This window comes from Nycticebus coucang, chromosome 2 (genome assembly GCF_027406575.1).
Source record: "Nycticebus coucang isolate mNycCou1 chromosome 2, mNycCou1.pri, whole genome shotgun sequence".
NCBI classification, from domain to species: Eukaryota; Metazoa; Chordata; class Mammalia; order Primates; family Lorisidae; genus Nycticebus; species Nycticebus coucang.
In genome coordinates, this window is record NC_069781.1 from 106436240 (window position 1) to 106457356 (window position 21117).

A 21117-nucleotide genomic window follows, 5' to 3' on the forward strand; every position below is an offset into this window, starting at 1 on the left:
GAGACTGCATGTACTTTGAATTTAAGGACTGTATCTTATCAGGATACAGTTATCCTGTTCAATCAGTGAATAATACCGTACCTCTTTCTGTGGGAATTCAGTCTGTTTAATCTCCTGTGTTTGGTACATGAGTTATTAAATACGCTAGTTCTGAAAAGTGACAGGTGTGACGAATTGGCCACCTATGTCACACCACACACTTTCTACACTCCGTGGGACACCTGCACTGAAGAATGCCTGGTGATCATCTAGCTAAATGTGAAAAAAAAAAAATTAGGGTCCATCCACTTACAGATAATCCTTCTGCTTTTTCATATTGCTAATCTGTGATTTTGCAATCTGGATTTTAATGTCCAGTATATTTATGATTTTATAGTTTGCTACTCCAGTAATAGCTGTGTTAAATAATTTCCTCCTCTTTACCTTTCTTCTATTTTTTCTGTTTCAAAACAGGAGCTGGTGGCTGGACCCCACTTGTGTCGAATAAATACCAGTGGCTGCAAATTGACCTTGGAGAGAGAATGGAGGTCACTGCTGTGGCCACTCAAGGAGGCTATGGGAGCTCTGACTGGGTGACCAGCTATCTCCTGATGTTCAGTGACAGCGGGAGGAACTGGAAGCAGTATCGACAAGAAGAAAGCATCTGGGTATGTCTTCTGATAGTGAAAATTGCTGGTGCGTTGCTGCACACCTCGTAAAGAAACAAAATCTTAAGAATTACTTTGAAAGGATTTTTTTAAGTTAGAGTAAGATGCTATTTTATTGAAAACATTGAAAAACAATCTTGTTATTATATTCTTAAGTCATGCAGAAGTTTAAGAATAATACAAGTCACATATATAGTAATTTATTTTCTCTTGATTTGCTTCATAAAATAATTTAGCATTGTCTCTGCATTATTTTACATTGGCAGATTAATTCTTTTATTTCATCTAATCTAATCTGATATTTCTGAAAGACACTAAATTTTAAAATTTAATAAATGACAAGTGCAGGAACACAGGCGTTGAGCTTGGAGAATAATGTGTTCTTTTTTTATGGAGCCACAGTTAGTAATTCATAGGTTATAGATCTCTGTGAGATGCTCTGGGATCTTTAAATTGTCTTATAGCGGTGACATCATTTCTATTTATGGTGATATGTCAATGCCTCTGCGTGGACGGGGGATCACTTTTTGTTTTAACACTTGTGAATATTGTAAATGTACTTACCTTTTGAAAAAATATAGTTACTATATATGCTTGGAAGTGTCCTGTATCTGTTTCAAAGCATGTTCTGTATTGATTAATAATGTTTTGTTGTAGAGAGCTTCCCTATAAAAGGCATGCTAAAAAGGGGGAATACTATGCAGAATCTTTATGAACTCTGCATATAGTATTTGTAATTTCACTGTCTTTCCTCCTCCCAAAGAGCCCATAAATAGCAGAGAAACTGATGTATATGTCATCCAGTTAAGCAGCTCAGAGGAAAGCCACAGCCAAAGCAATGCCATCTACCTTTTTTGGCTTACTTTTTAAATTTTTTTCATGAAGTCATTTTTTTGTTTGTTTCAGATTAAATGAGGGTACAAATGATTGGTTTATATTGTTTGTTTTTCTAAGGTAAAGTCCAAGTTGTAGTTGAGCCCTTCACCCAGGGGTGTGCTCTATACCCTTACATTGTGCTCTTTAACTGAGGGCACACCGATCTCCTTCTTTCCTCCCCTCTCCCTTTTCTCTCCTCCATCTCCCCCTACTTGAACTTAATTGTGTTTTTCTCGCATGTGAGCATATAGTTGTTTATTGGTTTCATTGGATACTTGCTTTTCCATTTTTTGTGATACTTTAGCAAGAAGAATTTTTTTTTTTTTTGGCTTACTTTAAAAGGTTACCTGCCTAGGGAAAATTAGCATAAACAATAAAGTTCTTATTAATCTCGAACAGCAAGAATAATAAGTATGGACTTCCCCAGTCTGATCACCTGTAGGAGCTCACTGGGCTTCACCAGACTGAGTGCTTTACTCTTGGTCACAGTGTGGGCTCCCTCTAAATGCCATTGTCTTTCATCCCTCATATGAATTATATTTTCCCAAAATATGGGCTGAATTAGAGTTCCCCCCAAAAGAGCTATTGGGATCCTAACCCTCAGTACTTCAGAATGTGATCTTATTTAGAAATACGTTATTTTCAGAAGTAATAAAATTACAAGGAGGTCAGCAGGATTGGTCCTAATCTGACTGGTGTCCTCATAAGCAAGGGACATTTGGACACAGAGACAGATGCACAAAGAGGGGGACTGATGTGAAGATGCACAGGGTGGAAGCCTGTGAAGAGGTAAGATTAAAGTAATATGTCCACCAGCTAAGGAACAGCTGAGCTCTGGGAGCTGGGGACAGGCATGGGACCGCTCCCTCCCCAGTGCCATCAGAGGCAGCATGGCCATGTGGGAACCTTGATTTTGGACTTCTGGCCTCCAGAACTTTAGCTACCTAGTTTGTGGCACTTTGTTTCGGCAACTCTTGAAAACTAGTGCAATCTCTAAAGCATTACTGTGCCTTATAGAACTAGGACATCGGAATATGTTACTTTAGTTCTGTAAGGGTTTAGGGCTGACCCTTTCAGCATTTTAAGCTCAAAGGTGTTTGAAAGTAGGGTTTACCTTTGCAGGTCCTTCATCTTCCATAACTGTGACCGGCTAATAGTCACCACTTGATAGACTTGTTTCCTGCTCTATGACTGACTGGACAGAATTTTGTGTGATGAACAAAATGTTACTGCTGCTGAAGAGAAAGAACCCACGTAACAAAGCAGAGATGATTATCCTGTTGTTCAACAATAAAACACAGACCAGGGGAGACTTGAGAATAAATTGGATCTTACACAGCCCTTGGGGAAAACATTATGATGTTCATTGTTGGAAAATAATTGAGGATGATATTCCAGAAAGCAGAAGTAGTATGAACAAAAGTATGGCTAATGTGTGAGATACACAAAAAACAGTGAGATATGAGATGACTGTTCAGACTGAGAAGGAGAGCACATGAATAATTTGATGAAAACTGTAAAATTATAAAGAGTGAGGGTTGCCAGTTTGCATTATAATATGCCTGTACGGGTTCTGAGTTTCTTGAACAACTGTATCAGTATATTAGGGACATTTTGTCCTTCCCTCCTTCCTTCCTTCTTTTTTTGCTTGCCTCCTTCTTTCCTTCTAGTAAATAAACTAATACCTATGGTAGAGTTTAGGAATCTTTTCTTGGAAAACACGAGCAGAGTCATAATGGGCATATTTTTGACTAGATATGTCCCTTCTGTCTAGCATTTTTCCTACCAAATCACATTCACTAATTGATTATCTTATATTTATCATTTTCTTAAAAGGAGGGGGGGATATTGGCTGTTCTCTAGTCTTATCATCGTTGCTTTCATAGTAATTTCATATCTCATTACAACTTCTTTCCTTTACTTAGGCATTAATTTTTGATATGAATGTATAAAGTTAAAATGAGTTAAAGAGATTTATTTTTGATGCCTAAAATAGTAATGCTCTTCATTAAGGAAAAATAGATGTTTTTATAAGTTTGTTATCATCTTAGCACAAATTTCAATATAGCTGCATCCCTTCCTTAGGACCATACTATATACCTTCCTTTACTAGGAGAACATATTTCCAGATCTCTCTTAGGAATTCTATTTCTTTCACTTTTATCTTAAGAAGGACACATTAAAAATTTATTATTCAGTTTTATATATTTCCTGCATGCTATCCTTAATTCTATTTTTTAAATGACTTTTATATTTTTTGTCTGGGTTTATCCATTATCCATGCTAATGTTTTCTATTATTAAAGATCCACAGTTGCTTATCTGCAATTCCTATATCCAAAAGCAAAGTTATTAAAATGAAAAAACCCAAGCAGACCTAATGTCATCTTGCAGTAAAATCTGAATATACCAACTTTGGGGCTATTTACGTTCTTTACTTACACCATTTTCCCTGCTTAATAGGAATATCCAGAAGTTTCATTGCAGAGATAGTAATGTATGTGATTACTAGCTAGTCACTAAGATTTATATGTACAGTATGACTTTTCTAAAATCGGAGAAAAAAAAATCTGAATCCAAAATAAGTCTGGTACCAAGCTTTAGACAAGGGATTGCGTACCTGTCAAATCAATCTTAACATTTGATTATATGCATAATTGTATGTCTTAATCCACATTCTTACTAACTATATGCTTCACATTGACTGCTTTTCAAGGGCTGGGCTGCTTTGTGTTGGGAAATACTCACAAAAACGAGAAATAATTGCCAGACTTATCAAGTCTTAGAGTAATAAAAGCTTTGTTCAAATGAGAGAAACCTGTTACTTAAATAGGAATATATGAATCCTTTCCTCATAAAATATATGAGGAATTATACATAGGAATATAATTCATATATTCCTGTTTAAGTTACGGCAATATATGAATCTTTTCCTCATACATTTTATGTATTATATTTTCATTTAAAAGATCTATTTAAGGACATATACTCACTTGATGTGAATAGTAAATGCCATCATCTCCTACATCATTTTAAAAGTTACCATTATTCAAGCAAGGTCAAAACAATAAACAATGTAACAGAAGATAAAAGGTAATTTTCTGGGAAAACCACGTGGACCCTTATCATGGCTTCACACTTGGTCTCTCAGTGTCCACCCTTGCATTTGGCTTCCAATTATACAATTTGTGGATTTTATTTTCTTAGTTCTTTCTGTAAGTGACCACATATGTTACACACCATATGATTATAGTTGTTTTCGATGAAGAACTTTTCAGATACAATGAAGTAACATTGATGGTATTCTCCACTTATCTATGGCTTCACACTATTTGTGTTATGCTGTCCTGCCGCTGCTCTTGTAAATATCAAGTGAGGTCTGTCTTTTGTACTAGGTGTTTAGTCCCTTTGAGATGTTTCCCTTGATAATTTAGATAGCATACAAAACTTCTTTGACTCATTGCTCAGATAAATTCTGTCTTCCACATGGAATTCTTCCAGATAACACCCCCAATGCCTGCACGTATATACACACACGCGCGCACACACATACACACTCCTCCCACATCCCCTGCACACCCCCCCAACCCTCATCCCTATCTCTTTTTAGGTTTTATATTTCCTTACGAGACTCATTATTCCCTATTATCATGTATAGAATTTTGTTCATTCACCCACTAGAATTTTATGTTCTCTGAATAATGTTGTAGGAATTCATTTGTTTACCTTTTTAAAACTTTCTGTCAAAGAGAATACATTTTTCTATAATTCAATTTTATTTCATAAGTCTTTATCTTTTTACAAGTATTAATTGCACAAGAATTGACTTTAATCCATATTGAAATTCAGATTAAATATTTCTGAATGTCAGTTATTCTGATCATGTCTCTTCTTGTGAATATACATTAAAGTCCATAAATAATATGCCATCCAGTGTTAAGAATTACTGTATAGCAATATTTCTTTGTTTAAGTTATCTTAAGCTTCTCAAAAGTGTTATAGCATGAGAATAAAGTTTTTTTCTCCTCTATATTTCAAATATCAGCCTATTCAGAAAATATCCTTTTGCTCTAAGTTTAGAATTTGAGATTCAAAATGTACAGCCATCCAAGTTGGGAGAAGTAAAAATTAAATCTACTTTTTCTTTTCAGATTAGTATTGGGCTATATATGATTAAGTTACATAGTTTTCCTTTGTAAGTTTAAAGTCTGAATTGTAGGTCTGTCCTTCACCCAGGAAGTGTGCAGTGTACCCAGGCAGTGTACCCATTGGGTGGGAACTTATCCAATCTCTTTCTTCCCTCCTCCCTGCTTGAATTTCATTGTGTTTTTCCTCTCAAGTGAGCATGTAGGTGTTAATCTACTAGTTCCAGTTTAGTACTGGGTGCTTGTGATACTTTGCTTAGGAAAATGGTCCCCAATTTCATCCAAGTTGTCCCAAAAGATACAAAAGCTCTATCTATATATTCCACCATTTATTAACCCATTCCTGTGTTGAAGGACACTGGGTTATTTCCACATCTTTGCACTTGTGAATTGTGCCACTATAAACATTCACTTGCAAATGTCCACTTTGAGATACCACTTAGCCCCACATCATAAGGTCCCGAGACAAGAGATGCTGGCATGAGTGCAGGGAAAAGGGTACCCTGACGTTCTGTCGGTGGGACTGAAAAACAGTACAGCCTCTCTGGAAGGAAGCATGGAGAGTTCTCAAAGAATAAAAATTAGACCTACATTTGATCCTGCAATCCCATTACTAGGAATTTACCCAAAGGGGTAAAACAGACATTTTATAATAAAAATATACTCACTGTGATGGATTGCTTTGGGCCAAGCTAGACAAAGTACATTAGCAGATCTTCCATGGCCTGTGTGTGTTTTCTCCTAATTTTTTTCTCTGTTTTTTGGTGCTTATTGGAGCAAATGTGAGGGGAGCTAATCAAAGCAGCAGGAGGAAGGTTGGATCAGCTGATCTTCACTGAGCCCAGAGGCAGCAGCTCTGGGTTGGCTCTGCACCTGCCGTGAGAGCAAAAACAGTTGGCTAGAGACAGAAATGTTCTCATTCACCATTGGTGGTCACTCTGCAATAACTCAAATGAGTGTGTGTCTCATGCCTGGCACACAGTCAGTTGATCTCAGGGAGAAGAGAGGCTGACAGTGTTGCTGTGTGGCCATAAGTCCGAGTGCCAGCGCCGGGCATCACATGGTGAGTCGAAGGAAGGCACATCTGAAGGGCAAACCCAGTCCCACTCTCTCAGCGAGCACAGTGTCAGCTGGGCTCAGAGTGACTAGCTGATACCCAGTTTTCACTGGCCTTCTTTCATTCTGCCTCTGGCTGTCACCAGCACTGGCTTATTCAAATCACTGCCTATTTCCTTCTGAATCGCCACATCTTCACATTCACCATCCCTTCATCTAACATCAAGTCAGGCAAATTGTCCTTGTAAGGCAAATTACACGCTAGCAGATCTGGGGCACAGGGAACACTAGGGAAGGTGAGAGGACATTTTTTTCCCCTTGAAGCAAATAGGAAACAAGGAGGAAAAAGCAAACCTGTTGCTAACTTTGAAGCTAATGTCCAGCACCACTTACAAAGAGCTCTCTGCACACACACTGAGCACTCTGTGCTTTCGAATGCTTCCATACTTCATCTTTGTGTATTTTTTTCGAGAGTTACAATTTCCAAGAAGGTAAAGATATAGATTCTCTCCAAGATGAAGAGCTCTTTTTCACCTTCTTTTCTAAAACCGTTTCTGTAACAGCAAAGGAATGAGAGACTTAGTGATGCATTTGTCCTTATGAAACACTCTCAGTTTTAGTCATGTGTACACATATATACATATATATACAAATATACACACGTGTACATATATGAACACATAAGTAGTATACACACACATATATACACACATATATATGATCTACCTGCAAAGAAAAATGTAATAGTACTGCATTAATATATATAGAAAGAACAACAACTAAAAAGTTCTGTCAGAATATGGTGGCAGTTGAATGGGAAATATTTATCTAGTTGGATTTAGATTTGAGCAAAGCTTTACAGATTCCTTTGAGTTGGATCTGTATAGGCTGCTGTGCCAGCCACAGGTGACACCTCTACAGACTGGTCTTTCTAATACTCCTGGGTTGACTCCTTCACAAACGAAAGGGCAGCGTGATGTGTTGCCAACTTTGCAAGTTATTTAGAGGACAGTTTATGAGTTTCAGTTGCAGGATGAAAGAAATTTGGAGATGGATGGTGGTGGTGACTGTGCAAAAATATGAATGTACTTAACACTACAAAACAAACCGCTTAAGAAAGTGGTTCAGATGGCAAATATCTTGTGATGTATATTTTACCACAATAAAAATATCTTTTAAAAATGTATCTCATGAGTTAGTCAATGGGCTATATTAGTAGCGTATGATTTACACATATATTATCTTATTTTTTTCTGAGACATCTCAATTGGATCTGAGTTCTAAAAATAAAATTTTTTGAGAATTTCTAAACTAATTTTCAACTAATAACTTGTACTAAAACTAGCAATTTCAGACTAATGTTATTGAGCCAAGTTCATTTAATGTGAGGGAGGAGCTTTCTGAGGCTCATTGACACAGAGACACAGAGGTGCCACCCATCTAGAAGGATTCAAGCCATTGTTGCAGTAACTAATGTTAATTCCATAAGCTCCATGGGCACACACACGACTTTGAAAGATAGCAGAAAAGACTTTAACATGCGGTATATTTATGTTAGGCTAAATGAATAGTTTCCTGGGAATTTTATAAAAAATCAAAATAGCAACTATGGAAGAATGTTAGGAAATGATTAAGGATGTAAGCAAAATATAATAACCTCAGCCTTGATAGGGAAGACCTTCCAGCTCTTTCCTCCACTTTGTGCCCTTATTCTGGTGACCAAAATCTTTGAACGCACTTGTGATGATATCAATAATAGGGCTACTCCAGAACCTAACTGACTTATTCCACAATAAATGGTTTTGTTTTGTCAGGGATTCCATCCTCTTGTCAAATTTAAAATCAATATAGCAGTTTACAAGCGTTTGTCACAGTGATAGTGAAGCTCCTTGGTGATTTCTTTAAACTGTTCTCCATGTTAACAGAAGCTATATCACAGCCCCAAAGGAGCCCATTTCAAAAACAGTTGGTCTTACCAGCCAGATCCTTGGGTTCCACTCCAGGGTCCTGGTTGACTGGGTGTCCTTTAACCTTCTGAAAATGACTACCCTAGCAATGTACAGGTGTCTTAGAAGGTAATAGCCCTCATTTTTAATTCAGCCACATTGACAAATCTGAGAAATTTGCTGGTCTAAGCCATTTTCTTCCAAGGAGTGTCATCTATTTCACTCCTATCCAAGATATTGATAAACAGGGGTTTTTCCTACCCTGAAAGTTTGGTGATAGTGATAAATTACATCAATAAGAAGTATAACCTTCTATGTAATTATTGAAAGTTTTACCCAAATAATAATGAAATATTCCAGTTCCTAATATACATATTCAAGGATATTGGTTTTCCTTTGTAGATGGGATATCTTTATATGCCTCTACAGACAACCCCTGAGATTTTTTTTTTTTTTTGCTCTTTTATTATGATCATGTTTTTTGTTTTTTCATCTTTACTGAGTATTCTATTTTAGGTAACATTTGAGCAACTCGCTTTCAACTGTAGAACTTTTATTTTAAAACAATACTTGTTTGTGGATTCTTAATGTCATATAAATGTAAATGCACTTTTTAAGACTTAAATTTGAGCCTGAACTGGGTCTTTATAGTCATACAGAGCTGGCTTTGAAAATAAGAACCAGTTATAAACTATATGAACTTGGACAGTTTAATTTCTCAAAGTTCTAGCTTCCTCATAATTTTTGTAAGGAGAAATGAGATAATCTATTTAAGAAGCTTACCTCTGTGCTTGGCATCTAATAAGCTCCCACATGAGCTTTGTTGTTATGTTTCTCCTCTTATCTCTGTTTTAGTACTGTTATGCTATTGAAAACCTTTTCTATCAAGCAGTGGTGGTTTAATTTCTTTTATAATTTTTCTCATCTATAGCATACTTCATCACTTTTCATAAGCTATGAAGATTTTATCTATATAGATTTATAGTATGCAACATGAAGATACAGACTGACCTATAAAATTTAAACATACACATTTATAATTATGTTTATAAAAATGGCTCATATTGCCTAAGTTTTCTTCAAATTGATTTGTCTCTACAAGGCAAAACAAAAATAACTTGCAGAGAAAAATGTCAAAACAAATAGAAAATTTTTTTTGGCTTCCTCTCAGGAGTACCCATATGTACTGACTGACCAAAATCACGATCCAGAGATAAAAATTCCTTTAATATTGCATCACATATTATGTTGTCAGTACGTCATAATCTCTTTCCTGCCTTCCTTCTTAATGTTGCTAGCATATTCCCAAATTCTACCAATAATTTTTTTTAATAAATTGGTCTCAGAGATGCTGAATCTGGAGTTTCCCTTACTTTGTGGCAATAACAATTTTTTTTTATTTCTTCACTTTTCTGTAACCCTGCAAAAGTAGTATTTTAGGCCTTTTTTTTTTTTTTGCAAGTATCTATCCTTATTTTTCTGTGATATAGGGTGTACTCAAATTAAAGAAGAGAATGAAACAGGAGGTATAAGAATTAGAAAAAAGTCAAAGTGACCATTTCCTTCTTGAAAACACAAGAAATTAAACACAAAAAATATGAAGTAATATTTCCCTGTGTACAAGTTATTAGTTAAAAATTAAAAGAAACAAGACTTTGTTTATAATGGATTTGGAAAGCATAAAATACACCGGGGAGATGCACAAAATCTATTAAAAATAAAAGGTTAAAATACCTCTATGAGACATAGGAGTAGATTTGCATAAATTTCCATTCTTGCATATGAAGACTCAGTAATGTAAAGATATTAGTCTTCTCTAACTTAACTCATAATAAAATAAGATAATTCTAAATTTTACATTTCTTAATTTAAAAAAAGTTCTTATAAGAATAACTGCAAGGGGAGCAGCACTTGGAAAAAAAGTCTCAAAGGAAGCCTAGTGCTAAGTCAGTCCCTGAAGCTCCACCTCCCTGGGACAGCCCCTGTAGTTCCATTGTCCAGCAGACCCAGGGTTAAGGCCTGTGCCCATGCTGGGCCAGTCCTTATGACTCCGGGTTCCAGGCCATCACTCATGAGTCTCAACTCCAGACTGGCCAACAAGACCCAATCTCTATGCTTGCCTAAGAGCCAGGCTGATTCCAGGATCCAAATTAGTTCTAGTGGACCTAGAATCTAGTGAATCAGAGGTTCAGGCCACCTGTTCCATCAGACATGAAAGCTGTTTACTGCCTGGGCACAGTGGCTCACACCTGTAATTTTAGCACTCTTGGAGGCCAAGGCAGAAGGATTACTTATGTTCAGGAGTACAAGACCAACTTGAGCAAGAGTGAGACTATCTCCACTAGAAATACAAACATTAGCTGGCCATCATGGCCAGCACCTGAAGTCCCAGCTACTCAGGAGGCTGAGGCGGAAGGATTGCTTGAACCCAGGAGAAGAAGGTTGCTGTAAGTTGGCTAGTCATGGTACTTTATCCTGGGCTACAGAGTGAGACTATGTCTAAAAAAAAAGGAAAGAAAGAAAGAAGGGGGAGGGAGAAAGGGAAGAAGAGAGAGAGAGAGAAAAGGAAGGAAGGAAGGAAGGAAAGAAAGAAAAAGAAAAAACAAAACAAAAAACAGAGTTGGCCTGGCATAGTGATATGTGCTTGTAGACCTAGCTACTTGGGAGGCTAAGGCAGAAAGATCACTTGGGCCCAAGGGTTTGAGGTTGAAGTGAGAGCCATGATGACACCATTGCACTGTAGTCCAGGGGACAGAGCAAGACCTTGTCTCAAACAAACAAAAACTAATAAATGAATTCAGTAAAGGTGGGGGTACGAAATCAACATAGAAAAATCAGTTGTGTTTCTATACACTAATAATGTATATTACTGTACTCATTAAAGAAATCAGGAAAACAATCTAACTTACAAGACCTAAAAAACATCCTTAAGAATAAATTTAGCCAGGTGTGGTTGCTCATGCCTGTAATCCTAGCACTCTGGGAGACTGAGATGGGTGGATTTCCTGAACTCACAGGTTCAATACTAGTCTGAGCAAGAGTGAGAACCCATTTCTATAAATAGCTGGGCATTTGGGGGGGGGCACATATAGTCCCAGCTACTCGGGAGGCTGAGGCAAGAGAATCACTTGATTCCTAAGAGTTTGAGGTTGCTGTGAGCTGTGATGTCAAGGCACTCTACTGAGGGCAACAAAGTGAGACTCTTTCTCAAAAAAAAGAAAAGAAAAGAAAAGAAAGAAAGAAAGAATAAATTTAACTAAGGATGCCAAAGACCTATACACTGAAAATTATAAACACTGATGAAAGAAGTTGAATATGACAGAAATAAAAGGAATAATATTCTATGTTCATGGATTAGAAGAACTAATATTGTTAAAATGTCCATAGTACTCAAAGTGATCAACAGATTCACTGTAATAACTGCCCAAATTCCAGTTAAATTTTCACAGAAAAAAAAAGTAATCCTAAAATTTGTATGCAAGCACAACAAACCCCAAATAACCAAAGCAATCTTAAGTAGAAAGAACAAAACTAGAGACAATCACCTTCTCTAACTTCAAAATACATTAATACTACAAAGCTATAATAATCAAAACAACATGGCACTAACATAAAAAAAGACACTTAGGCCAGTGGGACAGACTATAAAGCCCCAAAATAAATCCACACATTTATTATCAATTTGCTCTTGACAAAGGTACCAAGAATATACAATGAAGAAAATTTGGTTTCTACAGTAAATTATGTTGGGAAAACTGGATATACATGTACAGAATAATGAAATCAGATATTTGTCTTATACCATAAACTAAAAATAGATTTAAGACTTAATAGTAAGACCTGAAACTGTGAAACTACTAGAAGAACCATAGGAAAAAGCTCCATGATATTAGTCTGAGCAATGATTTTTTTAGATATGACCCTTTTGCACAAACAACAGAAGAAAAAAATATGTAGATGGAATTACATGAAACTAAAAAGTTTCTGCACAGCAAAGCAATCAACAGAGTGAGGTGGAAACCTATGGGATGGGAGAAAATACGTGCAAACCATCCATGTATCTGATAAACAGCTAATATCCAAAACATATAAGGAACTCAACTCAGCAGAAACCACACCAAAGGAATGGGCAAAGGACCTGAATTAACACTTCTCAAAAGAAGATATGCAAATGGTCAACAGATACATGAATAAAATAATAAACTTCACTAATCAACAGAAAAATGCAAGTTAAAATCACAACGAAATACAACCTCATACCCTTTAGAAGAGCTGTTATAAGAAAAAATGAAAGATAAATTTTGATGAGGATTTGGAATAAAATGGAAATCCTCACACATTGTCAGTCAGAATGTAAATAAGTATAGCTATTATGGAAAATAGTATAGTGACTCCTCAAAAATTTAAAAATAGAACTACCATAGACAATCCAGTGATCCATTACTAAATATACATGAGTCATTATGAAAATTTCAAGATGCACACAAATCAAGAATTTTTTTTTTTTTTTTTGAGACAGAATCTCACTCTGTTGTCACAGGGTAGAGTGCCTGCTGAAGTGTCAGAGTTCAAAGAAATCTCAAACTCCTGGGCTCAAGTCATCCTCTTACCTCAGCCTCCCAAGTAACTGAGACTACAGGCATGCACCACAACGACCAGACAATGTTCTATTCACCAGCCAATTTTTCTATTTTTAGTGCTCAGGCTAGTCTCAAACTCCTGAGCTCAAGCAGTTCACCTGCTTTGGCCTCCCAGAGTGCTAAGATTATAGGTGTGAGCCCCCATTCCCATCCAAAAATTAAGAAAGTAAAATTCATGTGGATGGAAACAAATGAAGCCCTCCCAGCAACACCAATAAGCAGAATAAGTTGAAAATAGCATAAGTGAATCAGAAAGGACCCTGTTGACTATGTTTCTTGAAAGCGTAATAATGGATCCTAACATAGTCTGTCTCAAAATGTTCGTAGTTATCTATAGATATATCCAAGGGAAATGAAATCAGTATGGCTAATAGATATCTTTATTCCAGTGTTTACTCCAGCCTTATTTAGAATAGCCAAGCTATGGAATCAATCTAAATGTCCACCAATGAGTGAATGGATAAATAAAATATGTTATGTATACACAATGGAATACTATTCAGCCATAGAAGGAAATCCTGTTTATTTGAAAAAGCATGGATGAATTTGGAGGACATTGTGTTAAAACAAGACAAGCTAGGCTCAGAAAGACAAACACCATATGATCTTAGTTATATTTGGAGTCTATATTTTGAGCTCATAGTGGTTACCAGGGACTGATGGGGACATTGGTTCTAAACATACTGGTCAAAGGATACAAACTCATTTAGATAGTTGGGATAAGTCCAAGAGATCTGTGGTACAAATGGTGAAGTACAATGTGATGCATTCTTAAAAACTCCTGAGAGTAAATTTTACGTGTTCTTACTGTAAAAATGATATGTGAGGTAAGGCACATTTTAAGTAGCTTGATTTAGTCATTCCACAATGACTAAATCTACTGTACTATTGAATATGTATACATATTTCAAAGTGCCATGTTGTACAAGATAAATGTACATAATTTTAATTTTGTCAATTTTTAAAAGTCAGTTAATTTAAAAAATGAATAAACAAGAAAATTGGTAAAAAAAAATATTGTGATAAGGAAAATTAGTTGTACCAGTTAGAAAAATACATAATGAAGCTTGATTCTGGATTTTAGGATGCCAGATATTTTTTTAAATTAACCCCTCGCCATATGTATGGTATGTAAATGTATTTTCCTCCTCTGTGGGTTGTCTCTATTATGTTAATTATTCCTTTGCTATGCAGGAGCATTTTAGTTGTATACAATCCCATTTGTCTATTTTTGTCATTGTTGCCCATGCTTTCCAAAAAAATCATTGCTCGGACAAATGTCATGGGCCTTTTCCCCTGTTTTCTCCTAGTAGTTTTACAGTTTCCAGCCTTATATTTAAGTTTTTACTCCATTTTTAAGTGGATTTTTGTATATGGTATGAGATAAAGGTCTAGTTTCATTCTTCTGCATGTGGATATACAATTGCCCCAACATCATTTATTGAACTAACTGTCCTTCCCCCGTTGAATGTTCTTGACGACTTTGTCAAAAATCAATTTGTCATAAACACATGGGTTTATTTCTGGGTCTATGTGCCTGATTTTATGGCAATACCATAGTGTTTAGCTCTACATTTTTTAAATCAGGGTATATGATGCCTTCAACTTTGTTCTTTTTGCTTTAGATTGCTTTGGCTATTTGGGGTCTAGGATTCTAAGTATTAACATAAATATCAGTGGAGAAAAAAGTAGTATCTTCAAATGCAAATACATATGCTGATTAAGAAGTAGCAATTTAAGTTAATAGGGAAAAAAAGAATCTATACATGGCACTGGGACAATTAGCCATTAAACAATAAATGAAGCTGGACCATAATTTCACTTATTACATCAAAATAAATTGTAGATGGGTTAAAGACTTTGAAGTAATGTATCCACAGAGACAGTACTAGAATATTTTGGGGAAAAAAATTGCATATAGAACATTGGAGTGGGCATGTATGTCCAAGTCTGATGCAAAACCCAGATCACAGAGAAGAGACTAATAAATTAGATTATTTGAAAAATACCATATCAACCCAGGAATGGGAAATGATATTTTCATATACATAACATAGTTAATTTCTGTATGTATAAAGTGCTCTTCTACATCAATGGATAAAAATGAAAAAAATGTAAAAATGAGAAAGATTAACAGCCTATTAACAAAAAAACAGTTTATAAATTTATGGAATGATGTTCAACCTTGCTGTAGGTTGAAGAAATGCAAATTAAAATAGAAGCCTATTAGACTGGAACATACGAAACACATGCAGATGCTGGCTTGGTCAGGACAGTAATTTAAACTCTCACACAGTACAAACTTATTTTCCTTCAGTTTTATAGTTATGTATTAAATTTAAAGTCTCTTAAAATAAAATGTAAATAGTACACAGATCTATAATATGAATATTATTGCTTAACACAAGGTTCAGGTTAAAAATGATTAAAGAAAGAGTTTGCATATCTTGAATGCTTATTGTGCAGTTTGGACTTTGTGTATGTTTAAAACCTCACAAAACTCTATGACAGAGGTACTAATATTCTGCCCAGATAAAAACAAAGAAAGCCAAAAACACAGGCTTTTATTTGCCTCAATCATACAGCTAGTTAGTGGTGGCACAGAGATTCGAACCCAAGCATCCTGGTTGAAGAACAAGTACCCATAACCCTCCACTGCAGGTAGGGGTGTTACAGATAGGTAAATGTAACATCATGTTAATTTCTGTGCATGAGTCAGAAAAAGTAGACCTAAAATGATTCAATCTCATCAGTGCCTTAACAGGTTAGTGGAAGTACATATTGATACAGTTTCTTGGGGAGCCATGTCACAATAGCTACATAATTAAATAAAAGTAATCAACTTGCAATGTACTAAGAGGAGGTAACAGAAAGAGCAATACTTTCAGTTCCTCTCAGTGTATTGTCTACAATTGTACTACTAGGAATTTATCCCACAGTTATACTATTATATATTCATGTGTAAATGTGCATAAAGGGATTAACTGTAGCATTTTATAATAGGAAAACAATATTTTGGTACAGTTCTCTATCAGTAGGTGACTGACACATAAATTGACATGCTTAAACTCTGGAATAACTGCAGCTTTGAGAAAGAATGAAGTTTAATGTGTTTATTCATAATGAACTTCAATATTTTTTTATAAATCAAGGAATAGGATAAAATATTCTCCCATTTGAAATTTCCAACGTGAATTTATAGATAAAATGCATATAAAATATCAAATATTTCTGAAAGACTACACAAGGAAATTCATTATATCAGTCCCTCCCTTTGGTAAGAGGAATAAGTGTAAAAAAACTAGAAAATGGATGCTGGTAAGATTTATACTACATGAACTGTATGGATTTCCAATTAAATACAAAGCAATCTAAGTAATTTTAAAATAATAAATATTGATGTGAATGTAATTCCTTTTATTCACTGGATCATCTACTCTTTGACCATCACATAATGTGATGAACACAGCACCTGCCTGGTTAAGGGTAACTGAATGCTATCCTAAAATGGCCCCTAACAAAACACCTGACCAAGTACAAGGGACTCAACACCTCTGAGCTTCCTTTCCTTTTAATACAAAAAGAAAGGTAGAGATGGACTCCATTAGTGTATTATTGGCCAAAACATGTGAGATTGCCAATAACTAAGTATTTTGACCCTTAAAAACAGCAATTTCATATGATTCCAGCTGATCTATTTTGATTTTATTTCATGTTTAAAATTACATTTTTCTACACAAAACTGTAAAGGGAGAGTTGCACTAGTTTACTAAAGAGACAGTTGCAATTCAGACTAGTAAATTCCCATCTAAGCCCTCTCTCTCCCCTTTTAAATTCATATGGTAGTTCTATTTCTCACGCTAAGATTTCAGGAGTGCACACACACACACAGACACACATACAGACACACACAACAAGGCTGCCCATTATAAACAACAATGAAGTAACCCAAAAGAAGATTGAAGAATGGGCTTGGGCGGCGCCTGTGGCTCAAGGAGTAGGGTGCTGGTCCCATATGCCAGAGGTGGCAGGTTCAAACCTAGCCCTGGCCAAAATCCAAAAAAAAGAATGGGTTAAGGCCTTCACATATAATCTATAGTAAGGAAGCACAATACTGTAAAGCTTAGTGAAGTATTATTCAATATTTTTATTGTGCTCTCAAGTATTACTGGAGTTAAGAGTAAGTTAGCTTTGCTCTGTCTTCTACTTCCTCATCAAACTCTCTGCTGCTAGACTTCCAGAGTTCTCAAAGAGGATTCACTAGAGAGGGAAAATGCATAAATACAAGTCTCTGGCGATTTGGGTTGTGTACTGGGTGAACCTTGTGGAAAAAGGCAGCACATAGTATGTTTTAATAGAAATGTACAGCTTTGCTGTTGCAACAGCCAGCTCTGCCCAACATTCTCACCCTGGTTTTCTTCTCGTATGGCTTCTTCGGATTTTAACTGCTGACTCAGTTTCTAAATTTCTGCTACTAGACAAATCACTCAGGTTTCACATCATTACCGTCATGACCACTTCTCCAACTCTTGCTCTGCTTTGGTCTCAGGCATCCCTGCCAAATGTTTTTCATCACATCATCTCTGAACTGAGTCCTTTGAACTGGGTCCTTTGGCCAATAGTGAAGTCATATGTATGAGAATTGGCCTCCACCTCTAAAATATCCACTACATTTTTTTCTCATCAGTCATGTAAATGGCTTCTGAGACAGCTCCTTTTCCAGATGCAATTACCGTGAGCTACATGGTTTTCCTAATCTTTCCCTGCCGTTATTTGAAGCTCCAATTATTGTCCATTCTGTCCCACAATGCTTCTATCCTAGCCTTTCCCCCAAAATTATACCTTTGATGTAAATTAATGCCAAACCTAATATCTATATGCTACTGGTTAAAATATATAGCATTTCAACTATCATTTTATTAAAAGTATTATTTGCTCATTTTGGATTATGAATTCCTAAAAGATGCGTACTTTGTCTTCAGTTTTCTTCATATAGACAGAGTATTAAATAATCTTCATCATGAATATTTTCTTAGTATATTATTTTTTAATAACAGAAAGAAAAATATTAATAATACTATATTCTTAATGACCTTTTCAGTGGTTTCTAAGAACCTGAAGCTGTTCAGTAGACATGGTCCTGTTCATGCAGCAGAATTAGCAAATTTGGCAGAGTCAAAGTGAAAGTAAGGGGAGGCAGGAATAAAACAGCTGGGACTCCAATGCAGTAGAAAAGAAGCAAAGTTTATTTAAAGGAAAGAAAAAAGAGTATAGTTTCTTTAAAGTAAAGCATAGATAAGCATAGACTTTTCCACAGGGTTTGGAAAAGGATCCCCCTCATGAATGACAGGAGACACCACTCACAGGCAGCACACAAATGTAAGTATCTTATCTTAGTTCTCCCTATAATTATAAAGATTTTCCTTGGTCCCCCTGAGTCTTCGTGTATTCTTGTCTACTTTTCACTGGTCACAGATTACCTCAACTGCCACATGTGCCTATTTTCTTTTTAGCCATAATTGCTACCTGCTATTTTCCTGAATAATTGTACAATGGTGTCTTGTGATGTTTGAGACATTTGCTGTGTGGACTGTTCTGTACCTGCGACTATTACCCTTATTTGTGTCACTAGCAGGAAACTGCATTTTGTGGAGAACAGGACATACTTGATTAATTGAGTCATAAGGTTCCTGAGACTCATGGTTTGCTTCAGGACCCTTTTTAACTTTCTTATCTTGGGTCCAGACCTTTCTCCTACTTCCCTGTAGCCTTTTTCTATCCGTAAACACTTCTTCTTGGATAAAAATAGAGGTTGTATCGAATTATGTTACTGCTGGATTATGTTATAGAGGGTTTTCCTTCTAAAGATACCTGTGCATCTCTCTGATGCATTGTAAAAAATACAAGAAAAACTCTTCCTCAGAAATAGCAAGACCTGAACCAGAAAGCTTTGCTTCCATTCATATTTCCAATTCTTTTCTTGTCCCTTTCTAAATATGCTTTGTGAAAAATCCTCTGTTTGGAGTATTAAAAGCATATTTCTCCTTTCACAGATATCTTTGTGGATTAACTTTTGGGAGCTATGGAAAAGATGCAAATGTCAAGACACTATTTCTGAAGTAGCCGTGAGCATGAGAAAAACAGATGGAAATTAGAAGCATCAGCACTTAGCCTTGGGATTGTGTCTATGAAACAGAAGCAGCCCAGAAGAAATAAGATCAATCTGCATTCTGAAATGAGAGTATTTTTTGGATTTAAACTCCTCTCTCTTATTTTCTATTCCTTAATGTCCTTATTAATCATTCAAATCAAATGGCTTATCTTTCTTTCAGAGCCTTGAACATTTTGAAGACACAATGTCATTCTTTTTAAAAGAGACAAAGAGAAAAGTTACTTAAGCTGTGGAAAGAGATCCCCAGGGAGCTATTGTGCTACACTCCAGCAAAAGCTTTATTAGTTAAACTTCTGACTGAAAAGAAAAATAAATTCAGACAAGAAAGGCTTGTGTTTATTGTGAGGAAGTTTGCAGAGATTACTGTAAAATAGCCCAAGAACTCAATGCAAATTTACTCTGGCAGGTTTTCTTTTCCATCCTGCTTCCCACAATAATAAAAAAATGAAATGTTCCCTAAATTTATATTAACATTAGATTTTCTATCATTGAATTAGAATTACTTCATTAATTAGTTAATTAATTAGACAAGCTCGAATGAAAACTAGGTTCTCCTAAAGAGCTTCCATGCAAGTGATGCCATGTAACAATTGAAGCCCCCCTAAACTGAGAGGATTTAGCCCTCTCGTATGTCATTAATTTGCAATAGACAAACTTTTGAATATATATATTGAGTCCTCATATGTACTAGTACAAAAGGTTTCTTTTATTTTTCTATTTAGAATCTTAGTACTGAGAGGTTTTTTTTCCCCCTCTAAGCTACATACTTTATGCTATGAGACAAAATATTAAAAAAATTATTTGTGTGATGTAATCAGACTGAACAAGCTATAGCTATCTGAATTCAGGGTTAGGAATATGGGTGTCTCTTCCCTTCCCAGTGCTTTTTATAATACCTGCACCAGACATTGTCTGGAGCTCCTGGTTGCCAGGCATCCCATAGGATCATATCTTAGATCAAGGCACTTGTACCTTTTGGAGCTGCAGGACATTCAGTGCTGGGTGATCCTCACATTTTCTCTCTTCTCATCTTCTTCCCTTTCTTCTCTTTTTCTCTTATCTCTCCCACCCTTTGTCCCTGTTGATCTTCACCATCCAGGCTCCTTGGGGCACAATAAATGTGGCTGGATGTGGTATTCTAGCTAATGTGTTAGAGGAAAAAGTTTAGTGAAAACCACAAGCACACTCCCTGTTTTCAGGCATCTTTGTGCGTTTTGTCAGTGAATTTCTGGAAATAATGGCCCTGCTTCTGCTATCATAGGACCATTATATACCCAAGACTGATTGAATACTAGGAATGTCAAATCAGGTCTGACAGAGTAGTATTGTAAAAGCACATGACAGGTGAACTAACAGAGCCAAAGAATGCAGATGCTGGGTCACATCTGGTGGGTTTGAATGTTGGCTCCACCACTTACTGGCTGTATGAACTTGACCTATTTGCTTAGCCATTTGTGTCTTGTTTCTTCATCAATGTGGTAGGCAGTGGGCAGTAGGCATTAGTGCTATTCTACATACATTATAGGATTAGTATGAGAATGAAACAAGAATATATCAATTAATTAGAGATGTAAGGTTATCAGTAAGTATCAATTGATGAGTGTGGATGCCTGGTTTCAATGAGGATAGGAGAGGA

At 36.0% G+C, this 21117-nt stretch overlaps 1 protein-coding gene across 1 annotated transcript in view; it reads left to right on the plus strand.

Annotated features, from left to right (window-relative positions):
- LOC128576230 (contactin-associated protein-like 3) overlaps positions 1-21117 on the plus strand; it is a 267292-nt gene that overhangs the window by 85352 nt on the left and 160823 nt on the right. Inside the window, 1 exon segment of the mRNA XM_053578206.1 lies at positions 454-647. Coding sequence (XP_053434181.1) covers positions 454-647 — 194 coding nt within the window.